The sequence below is a fragment of the Onychomys torridus genome, chromosome 5 (genome assembly GCF_903995425.1).
Source record: "Onychomys torridus chromosome 5, mOncTor1.1, whole genome shotgun sequence".
Lineage (NCBI taxonomy): Eukaryota > Metazoa > Chordata > Mammalia > Rodentia > Cricetidae > Onychomys > Onychomys torridus.
In genome coordinates, this window is record NC_050447.1 from 45,695,293 (window position 1) to 45,706,695 (window position 11,403).

The 11,403-nt window shown below is 46.6% G+C and overlaps 1 protein-coding gene across 1 annotated transcript in view; it reads left to right on the forward strand.

The window, feature by feature from the left end:
* The window catches only part of Plcg2 (phospholipase C gamma 2), a 137,194-nt gene extending 126,590 nt beyond the window's left edge, over positions 1-10,604 (forward strand). The window contains exons 31-32 of the mRNA XM_036187953.1: positions 9,422-9,606; positions 10,210-10,604. Coding sequence (XP_036043846.1) covers positions 9,422-9,606; positions 10,210-10,252 — 228 coding nt within the window. The 3' untranslated portion in view covers positions 10,253-10,604. The remainder of the gene's footprint in view (positions 1-9,421; positions 9,607-10,209) is intronic.
* Positions 10,605-11,403: the final 799 nt, after the last annotated feature.

An 11,403-nucleotide genomic window follows, 5' to 3' on the forward strand; every position in this document is an offset into this window, starting at 1 on the left:
AGTGCTGATGTATTATTGGTCTTGTTTTTGGACCCTTATTGTGTTTTCTGGTGGAGAATTGTTGGTTTGTGATGTTCTTTTGGTTGTAAGAATTAATGTTTTGGAAGTTTCTTTCTTTCTTTTTTCATTTACATTATTTTATTTGGAAATGTTTATAACAGTACAGTGAAGCTAAACTCTAGAGACAATGGCTGTCATTAGTTTAGACATCATCAGTTTATTATAAAAGGGAGGCGTGGAAATTATTTACATGTTGAATAATAGTTCAGAGCATCAGCGGAATGGACAGCTTGATTGTCAATTCCTGGAACATAGCCAAGAGCTCTCAAATGGGGTGGGAGGGGCAGGGCTAGGGGACACCTTTAGCAGCCATCATGGTAATCCAGGTAGTGAAAACTGCTATATTTATAGCTGGGCATGGTGGTGTACACCTTCAGCCTTGCCCTTGGGAAACAGAGGCAGGCACATCTCTGTGAGTTCAAGGCCAGCCTTGTCTATATAATGAGTTCCAGGACAGCCAGGACTAAATAGAGAGACCTTGTCTCAATAAACAAACAAATAAATAAATCCATCCTGAACTTGACTCCTGGGTGAGAACACTTGGCTTCCTAGTATGATAATTTCTTGAGCATCCACAAAGCATCAGTGTGAAGCAGACCACAAACAGGGAGAGCGAGGCGGGAGCAGAGAGGGGTAGACGGTAGCTGGCCAATGACCTAGTCAGCCAAGGGCACCACCAGTCTCTGTAGAACAAGACACCCTCAGGATGAGGAAATTCTATCTGAAGGGGACAGACAACAGAACAGTTTCCATCTTGAAAAGAATTTTAAATCTTAAACTAAAAATTCTAGTTTTCACTTGAATTAGAGGAGGCCCCTCTCCAGCCAAATCCGTGTTCTTTCGGTGGTAGAAAGGCCCAGGCAGTGACATTTGTATAAGTTCCTTCCTGTACTGTGGCTGAGTGAGCAAAATACTTAAGACCTCACAGATCTCCTCTTCATAATGAATTATGCACAAGCCAACTTATCATAAACAAGACTGAGATGCTTATATAAACCTATTGAAATATTTTTTTTGCATAGTTATCAAAACTCCCATGGGGCTGGAAAAATGGATCAGCCGGTAAAGTGGCCACAGGCGCAAAAGACCTGAGTTCTGATCCTCGACTCTCACGTAAAAGCCAGACATAGTGGGGCTAAGCTGTAATGCCAGGGCAGGGGCTGAAGAGGATTGAACTCCTGCAGGCTAGCCATCAGTGAAATCCAGGTCTGTGAGAGGTCCTGACTGAAGCAGTAAAGTGGAGTGAGACGGAGGAAGACACCCAACCTTGACTGACCTCTGGCCTTCACACACATGTGCATACACAACTGTATGCATATATGCACACATACATGCACACACACAAACAAAACTCCTCAGTACAGACTATATATAGAGGGAAAAGGAAAAGGAAAATCAGTATTGGGTTTATGTGCTTCCTTCATTTTCTAGGGTTTTTTTTGTGTGTTTTTGTGTTGTGTGTGTGTGTGTGTGTGTGTGTGTGTTCATTCAAACCAATCTAAACACACACACACACACACACACACACACACACACACACACACACACAAACTTTGCCATGGTTCAGATTTGGCACCAGGATATTCTTCGTAGGATGTTCGGTAGCATCTATGCTTTTTGCCCACTAGATGCCAGCAGCACCTACCTCACAAGACAGCACAAACTCTCCCCAGGCATTGTCACACGTCCCTCAGGTGACCATATCATTCTTTGAGAACCCTTTGCTTGAAAATGAAATTCTAAGCACCTTTCTCTATTAGACCCTGCCATTAAGGAGATTGGCCATAAACTCAGTATTCCTCCAAGTCAGACGTTTCGATGGCACCCATTTACCCATCCAGCTCTCCATGTAGGTTTCTCTTCACTTACGTCTGAATTATTCGCTTAGGCTCCATTCCCAGATCTGGAATGAGTGGGACCAGATAATTTAGTAGGGTGGTAGAACTGCAAACCTAAGCCTTGCAAAAAAGAAAGCTAGAGGAGGCTTTGCTGAGTCAGAGTCCGTGTCCCACAGCCTGCTGCTGGTGTGGGCTTCTTCCCACTGTTGCCTGGGGGAGCAGAAGCTGTGATGCCCCTCTGTGCCCATAAAGCCCATCTGCAGGCAGTTCATGGGAAAACCAGGCAGTAAACACGGTTGCGGAAGGCAGCAGGATAGCACTTTGCAAAGCTGTTGTAAACACCCCGGAACCGTTATAAATAAATTATTAGGGATCGCTGACAGCAGAGAGAATGAGTATATTTGAAAGAAAATTGTGCTTAGCTGGCTTTGGTTTCTTTGACGAAGGATGCCGGACGTGCCCGTGACCCCACTGTTGAGTGAAGGGGATTAGGGCTGGGAGGGAGGTTCTGAATGGAAAGCCCCCTCTTGTAGGTCTGCTCTTTGCGAGGACGAGCCTGGGTGTGTGCACACTTCATCTCGGCTGCCGCCTCCTGAGCCTTTATTTAATTGCGCATCTGTCACCTGGTTCTGTACCACCCCAGCTGCCAGTTGGCATTTCCATCCACGCCGGGATGGAGGCCTCTCAGAGGCGGTCCAGGCCCCACGCGCAGTAAGCTGGGCTTCCTCCTTGTTGTCTAGGGTCCAACCTTGCTGGATGGGTTGCTATTAACCTCTGGATGCAAGAGCCAGGAAGATTTTTCTGAACAAAGGGTTGATCCATTGAGAGCCCTGATGGAATTTTCCTATGAAGTATTTGTTGAAACAGAGCTTAGTGTCAGAAATCTGTCAATAAATACTTCAGATCTCTTCCGTGGCAGCCATTTACACACCACAATTACTTTACCAATCCTCAGTCCCTTACTGAGTTTGCCAGGTATGGTTTTAAGGAGTATTTTAGAACTGTTTTATTCCTTGCTATATTTAATTTGGGGAGCAGGGTGAAAAAAGAGGGAAATAAAAAAAATGTCACCAACAGCCCGTTAGTAGCTTGCTGGTTCCTTTGCCTTGTCTTTTTTTTCCACGTGATATTTGTGAAGTTGGATTCACACATGTGCCCCTTTACCTCTCTGCAGATGGCTTGAAGCGGCTCTTGTCGGATGTGTGATTTTCAAAGCCCTTGACGCTTTGTTTCATCAGCCAAGGCCCCTTAGTCACGCAGCCCCTCTCCTGCTGCCGGGTACTTTAGTTGTTGGCAGGGTTCTATTCTTTGTTGACTCTGTAAATAGTAAAGGTCTTCTCATAACTTTTTCTGATTAAAAATGTTCCCTATGGCTAGATATTTGGCGGTGGAATAATAGAGCAAAGAACCAGAAACAAAAAAGGTACTTAGTTTTCTTTGTGGAAGTGGTTCTCAACCTGTGTGTCGTGACCCCTTCTGGGGTCCAATGACCCTTTCACAGGAGTCGCATATCAGATATCCTGCATATCAGATATTTATGTAACAATTCATAAATAGTAGCAAAATTACAGTTAGGAAGTAGCAATGAAAACAATCTTATGGTTGGGGGCGGGGGAGTCACCACAACATGAGGAACTGCCTTAAGGGCCATAGCATCAGGAAGGTTAAGAACCAGTGCTTTAGAGGGGCTGTGTTTTCTGAAAGTCAGCAATGAGTTTTAGGTCAGCATGTTAAAGCCAGTCTTGACAGTGGAAGGGGGTCTCTGCCCAGATGACCTGCATTTGGGAGATGCTGACCAGGACTGAGTGCGGACTCTTACATACACACACCTGACCATCAGCGAGCAAGCAAAGCTGGTGGTGCCTGACAGGGATATTTGAAAAAACCGGCTTCCCCAGTAGCCTGGTTTGGGTTCGACTGTGTCTTGCTCTGGGCTGTGGGAGCAAGGGACAAGAGATGATAGATCTACAGGAAGTCTGCTTGTTAACTTTCCGGCTGAAGGCATGGCCCAGCAGAAGTGTGCATTCTTTGGAGAAAAGCTATGATACATTGATGACTTTGAAAATCACGTGAAACAACAGAGAAATAAAAATGTTAAAAGCCTCCTGTGAGGCTGGGAAAGGGCATGCGTATTAATCCGGAATTCCGGAGGACTAAGAACCGAGCTGCTCTGGGAGTTTTTGAGGTTGAGAATGATTTTTCTGCTGTTGCGGAGGGATCTAAAGACATAGATTAAGACCCTCCTAGTGCCGGGCTAGCTAGAGTTTGGTCACGTTGGCTCCAGAGAGAGCTACTGTTGTGCCTGTCTCCACAGACCCAATAACATGACATAGATGCCCACCAGATAAAGCCCCAAGCTGCAGTGAACAAAACTGTCACACACAACGTGAGGAGAGCGCTGTGCAGCTGGAGAGGACAGTGGACGGTGAGCTCCTAGATGGAAGGCAAGGGCAGGGTGGGGAGCTGCCCAAAGGAGCCCCGGAGAAGGACTCTGGAGCTGGAAACAAAAAAGGGGCTCTTCTGATCCCTTATATAATGAACATTTCAACATAAAGAAAGATGCCTATGTTTAAGACAGAGTGGCCGGACTACTTCAGAATCCAGACCATCACTTAGAGATGGAAACTGGTGAGGAAGTGACAGGCTGGGACCATTCGTCAGGTGGTTAGCAGAGGAGAAGTTTCTCTTGGCTCACTTGATTCGTTGGGATGAATAGAAAATGGCAGACAGAGCCAAAAGAAGTATATTGAACTCTGAGGATAAAGAACTAGGCACCCAAACACACTAGAGTATGTATAAGGCAGAATCTGGTATCCAACTTGTCCTCATTAGCACGGGAAACTGGAGGGCAGGAACATGCCACTTGCAGACTCCCAAGAAGCGTGAATGCAGTGTCTAGTCACCCACCTGTAAAAATGCATGTGAGGGGCTGGGGAGGTGTCTCCATTGGTGAAGTGCCAGAGTTTGGATCACAGTATCCCTGTAAAAGCCAGGCTATATGGAACACATCTGTAACCCCAATGCCTTCTGGGAAAAGTGGTAGGACAGGCAGATCCTTGGAGCTCATTGGCCAGATAGACTGGTTAAGCTCCGGGTTTTGTGAGAAACCTTGTCTCAAAAAAAAAAAAAAAAAAAAAAAAAAAAAAAAGGTAGCCAGGCATAGTGGTGCACACCTCTAATCTCAGCCTCAGGTGAGGCAGAGACAGGGAGTTGTGTGAGTTCGAGGCTCAGTTCCCAGCCAGCCAGGGCTTCATAGTGAGATCCTGTCTCAAAAGTAAATCATTAAGAGGGTTGGAGAGGGACACCTGACATTGGCCGTTGGCTGTTGCATGCACACCCACAAACCCACATCTCTGAGTTTACAAGAATTTTACTTAAAGGAAACCCCTAGGTAGCCCTGATATATAAATGGATCCTGTAGATGGTAAAGTGCAGTGGTAGAAAAACCAGGGAAATCTGTGTGTAGTTACATTTTATGAGGCAAGGACAATGGGTAAGGTTTTGTGATGTAATCAAATGAGGTATACACGAGTCAAATATGCCATAAAGAAAGTCTCTGTAATCAGAAACTACAATAATCAGCCCAAAACCCAGGTAAAATAAGTGACCTAAAGGTTTTGCCCCTGATGGCTGAGTTGTAATTAGTCACCCACTGAGTCACTGTTTGCCTATGACACCATCCAGTTAGACAGATGTTGAGAATGCTTGATATTTGAAAACAAGAGCTCCCAGGGCTGGAGAGAGGGCTCAACAGTTAAGGACTCTGGTTGCACTTGCCAGGGACCTGGGTTTTGTCCCTAGCATTCAAAGGACAGCTCCCAACTGCCCGAAACTCCAGTTCTAGGGAATCCAAGATCCTCTCCTGACTTCCACGGGCACCAGACATGCAGGTAAAATATTCACACACATACAATAAAAATAAATCCTAAAAGAGAATATCCTAAATAAGAAGCAAAAATTACTTGAAAATTACTAGTGAAGTGTGTGTCACACCTATGCAGGCAAACCTTACTTTCTCATACGTTGTATATGTTGAGAATATGTGAAGGCTTGAGGCAATCCTGCATGGAGCCAAGATGCAGCCTTTACTAACAGCTCATGATAGCTTTGTGTGTCCCTGTTCCATCTGAATATATTTCAGTGTTTCCAACACATGGTAGATTATTAGAACCACCGTGGAGATCTGTGATCTTTGATCTTGCTGTTGTGACTCTTTGGGGGTGCTGCAGGCTGCTCCTAGGTGAGAGGCTGAACTGATAACTCTGTTATATTTTGACTGCCTCATGGACTGGCCAAAATCCTTCTCAGACTCTTCTCTGGCCTTCTCATCCCCTGAGACACAATTAGGAGCACCAGTTAATAAAATATCCCAGTGACAGGAAGAGCCACACATCTGTCACTTTAAATCAAAAGCTAGAAATAGCTCAGCTTAGTGAGGAAGGTGTGTCGAGAGCGGAGACACGGAGAAACGGCAGAAGCTCGGCCTCGCACATCAGTTACGCTGTGAATGCAAGGGAAAGGCTCTTGGAAAAAAAGAGCTACTCTTAAAAGCACAGATGAGGTGCCTTATTTCAATATGGAAAAAGCTCCAGTGGTCTGGTGAGAAGATCAAGGCAACCACAGCATTCACTTAACCAAACCCCTGACTCTCTGCAGGTCTGTGAAGGATGAGGGAGGCCAGAAAGCTATAGGAAAACAACAGTGACAGAATCAGCAGGGGGCTCATAGGCTTTAAGGAAAGAAGCCAGCTCCATGGCATCACAGCAGGAGATGGAGCAGAGGGTGCCCATGCAGAGGCTGCAGCCAGAGTCCCTGACTATGGATGAAGGAGGCTGTGTGGTACTGTTTCAGTGTAGGTGAAATAATCTCCTCTTGGAAGCGGCGTGGATTCTGTAGTTACAGAGAGATGTCAATGCCAAGCTTCAAAAGACAGTCTGCCTTTGGCTAGGGGCTAATGTAGCTGGTGGCTATATGTGAAGCCTAGTTTGCCATTCTAAAAATCCTAGGGCCTTGAGGATTATCCTAAATCTACTCCACACTCCGAAGCCTGGGTGACAGCACATCCATTTATGACATGATTTACTGAGGCATTTAAGCCTGCCATTGAGACCTCCAAAGGAAAATCCCCTTTCCAAGTGTTGCTGTGCATTGATGGTGTGTTGGTCACCTAAGGGCCTCGTGGAGATGGATGACAAGATTAATGTTTTCATGCCTGCCGATGCAACATGATTTTTGCAGCCCACATATCAAGGAGTGATTTTGACTTTGAGGCTTACTATTTAGGAAATGCATTTCCTAAGTGTGGCTGCTGTAGGTATTCTTTGCATGGAGAGCTTTCTAGAAAGGCGTTTCTTTTCTTCCTTCCTTCCTTCCTTTTTTTTTTTTTTTTGGTTTTACAAGACAGGGTTTCTCTGTGTAGATTTGGTGCCTGTCCTGGATCTCACTCTGTAGACCAGGCTGGCCTTGAACTCACAGAGATCTGCCTGGCTCTGCCTCCTGAGTGCTGGGATTAAAGGTGTACACCACTGCCGCCTGGCTGGCTTTGCCTTTCTAAAAGCCATTTAGAACACTGGTAATTCTTGGAAGGTTAAAATGGCAGTTTATGATGAGTTGATTCCTGTTCTCAAGGATGCTGGTAGAAGCAACTATAGATGGGCCTTGGTGGGAAGCAGAGTCAGAAGACTTGCCCTCAACAAACCACTACAGCAGGGGTCCTCAACCTTCCTAGTGCTGAGACCCTTTAATATAGTTCTTGTTGTGGTGACCCCAACCAATTAACCATTTTCATTGCTACTTCATAACTGTGATTTTGCTTCTGTTATGAGTCATACTGTAAATATCCGTGTTTTCTGATGGTCTTAGGTGACCCTTGTAAAAGGGTTGTTCAACCCCCAAAGGGGTCACGACCCACAGTTTGGGAACCGCTGCACTGCAGTCATACGATAACATTGGGATGGAGGAGTTGTGTGTGGAGTGTCTCTGGTGAAGATGCTGTGTACATTAGTGAGACGTCAGCAACTGGAAATGTCGTCAGTGAAGCCGAGGCTGGGGTCAGCAGGAGAGACTAACTTTGACAGAAGTCCTGCTGTGCACCCTCCTTCTAGCTGTTAGAAGCATCCCTCACTTCTAGCTATTAACAGAAGAACAACATAAGACAACTAGAGTTATGAATGTGTGTAGCAGAATCTTAAAAGTTCTTATTAATAAAATCAAACCTGAGGCCAGTTATTGGGGTGAATGCTGGAAGATCAGAGAAGCAGAACAAGCCCCAGCTACCTCACCTTGCCAGTTCCTCAGCTGATTCTGTTTCCTTCAGACTAGAAGCCTCTAAGTCCTCATCCAGAATGAATCTCAGCTGAACTGTTGCTCAAAAGCCTAAAAACTTAACCAGCCAAATGCTTCTAGTTTCTGGTCTTCACACCTTATATACCTTTCTGCTTTCTACCATCACTCCCTGGGATTAAAGGCGTGAGTCACCATGCCTGGCTGTATCCTTGAACAGATGGATTTCTGCCTCTGGAATGCTAGGGTTAAAGGCATGTGCTACCACTGCCTATCCTCTATGTTTAATATTGTGGCTATTCTGTTTCTGACCCCAGATAAGTTTATTAGGGTGCACAATATTTTGGGGAACACAATACCACCACAAATGTGTGTCTGTGAGCATGTGAGAGCAGGTGCCTGTGGGGGCTTTGAGAGGGTGTTGGATCCCCTGAAGCCTGAGTTAGAGGTGGCTGTGAATTGCCCAACATGAGTGAACTGAACTCTGGTCCCTGTGAGATTAGCAAAAACTCTTAATGACTGGGCCTTCCTTTCAGCTTCCACCCTGGTTTTGAGACAGTCTCTCATGACCATGGAGCTCACTAATTAGGCTAGGCAGGCTGGCTGTGAGCCCCAGGCAATCTACCTGTCTCTGCCTCCCCAGAGCTGATAATAAGTTTGCCCGACTCAGCTCAGGGTTTTTACATGGGTTCTGGGGCTCATCTTCATGCTCACAACCCAAGCACTTTATTGAGCGAGCATCTCTCCAGCCCTGCTTTGCCTTTTAAGTGCCTTGCACGATATTAGATTGTCTGCTCCCTGATGCCGCCTCTGTCCTCACCTTGTGGCATCTTTTCTTCTTCAATGTGAGCCTATACCTGCATAGACAACCGTGAAGTTAGGTCAAAAGCCAGAAGGCAATCTGACCAAGTGACAAGCAGGCTCAGCTCAGAAAGGCCCTTGTGTTTCAGAGTTTCCTAGAAAAGTGACTTTCAGAAGACCAAGGAAGGGCCTTAGCGGCTGCTAGCTTCTGCTGCTGGAGGAGACGATGGTGAAGCAGAGGCTGGGGCCCCTAGAAGACTCCAGTTTCAGAAGGGAGCAACAGTCACCTTTGGTTAAATTAGGCCCCGGACTCTAGAAGCGGCCCCCGGTTGCAAAACCTCTGCGCTCCGTTCCTACTGGCACACATGTGAGACCCTAGATTGTTTCCCGTGCTGGCTTGGAAGATACCACTCACGGGGCTGTTCTCTTCCCTCCCCCAGGAGTGTGAAGAGGAACTCTACTCCTCCTGTCGCCAACTGAGGAGGCGGCAGGAGGAGCTCAACAACCAGCTCTTCCTGTACGACACACACCAGAACCTGCGCGGGGCCAACCGCGATGCCCTGGTGAAGGAGTTCAACGTTAATGAGAACCAGCTGCAGCTGTACCAGGAGAAGTGCAACCGGAGGTAGGTGTAATCGGGTGTCATCGTCATCGCCCCCGCCCCTCCCCTCCCCTGTGTGCACAGTCCTGGAACTTCCAGCAATGACCTCAGCACCTGGGGCTTCCTTTTATAATGTCTTAAACACCGGCTGCTTCTCTTATGTAGAACTGTTTTTTCCATATTTCAGTCTAATTATGAGAGTAAATGGTGAACACCAGTTGTACAAGGCTAGGCAAGCACTCTACTATGAAGCGGCAGTGACTAGCTTTTAAGTTGTCTTTATTGGGCATAGGCAAAGTGGTTCAGATCTGAGCAGCATTCTCCCCAGGGGAGGCTTCTGGTTGTGCCCTAGACATGGGGTGAGTGGGAGAGGCAGCTAGTGGTGCCACATGCTCTGAGACCAAGCGTCAAATGAACTGGTCTTCAAAGAACACTTCATGGGCTCCCCACCCAAGCTGTGTTCTCATCGGGTCCTTGGAAGGGCTGCTATCACCTTATTTACCAAGGATGAAGTGGAGATTCCCCAGGGTGTGCTAGGAGCCCAGAGCTTCCTTCCCTCAGCCACAAGTGACCTGCTGGGTAGGGTGGACGATACCCACTGATGGGATTCAATCTGTTTTATTTCAGGTTGAGAGAAAAGAGAGTCAGCAACAGCAGGTTCTACTCCTAGAAGCCGTGTGTGTGGTGTGTGTGTGTGTGTGTGTGTGTGTGTGTGTGTGTGTGTGTGTGTGTTTGCATGCTTGAGTGTATGCCAGTGCATCTGGGTATCGGAGAGCCTTATAATCAGCACCTAGGAAGAGACTCATCTGTGACATCCACTGTCCTCTCTCCGAGCCACTGTAGAGATGACATTACTGAAGACACCCCTATAGGCAGGAGGAGTTGGGACATTTCCTGCTGTTTTTCCACCTTGAACAACTTTCTTAACTTATACTCCTGATAGAGGATTCCCAAACTCCGCTCCTCATGTTTGTCCTCCCCTGTCTTCAGCCTCATTGAATAAAGACAACAGTTTCAAGCCATTAAGCTCTCTCTACCTGCTCTGTACAGTGAACAGGAATTCCTCTGTGGTGAACACGATTCTTCCGATGACCCAGGTAATTGACTTCCACATAGGATGAGCTGAGACATGGAGAACTAATTCATTAGATTCGGAAAAGAGTTTTAGCTAAGAGGCAAATGATCCTATAATTAAGGCCATTGGATTCCACAGGACCCCAAAGGTGCCTGGTCAGGGTCTCAGCTCAATGTATATTAACTACTACCAGCATGGCGGTTGGCTAGACAGATCTGCTTGGAATCTGCTCTTAGGCCAGCTTCTGTCTCATGGCTAGTGGTATTGAGGTGCCAGTTTCTTGCATGTCCTTGTTGTGCCTGTCCCTCTGAGTCTGGTGTAAGGCTGCTGCAAAGGTCCTCGGGCCATAGCCAACAGCATCACTGTTAGTTAAAGAGGAAGCTGACAGCTTGGGTTATAGGTAACTTTCTCTGGGTTATCCAACTTGCTGATACATCAAGTGAAGGGTTGAGGGTAGTGATGTCAGGATATTACAGGAAACCTGCAGTCACTCCAGAGAGGCAGACACACCCAGTGCATGGTCACCTGGGTGACATCATTTCAGTATTTTAAGGAGTTAACAAGGGTGTGTGTGTGTGTGTGTGTGTGTGTGTGTGTGTGTGTGTGGCTGGGGTTGAACTCAGGCCCTTGTGCTATCCCTGAGCTAAATCTCCAGCTTTATAAAGCTCTCAAAGGAGAAGGAGCGAGGCAGACAGTAAACAGCTTCTCATCACGAAGAACTGACTTGGGAAAACAGGTGTAGCCAT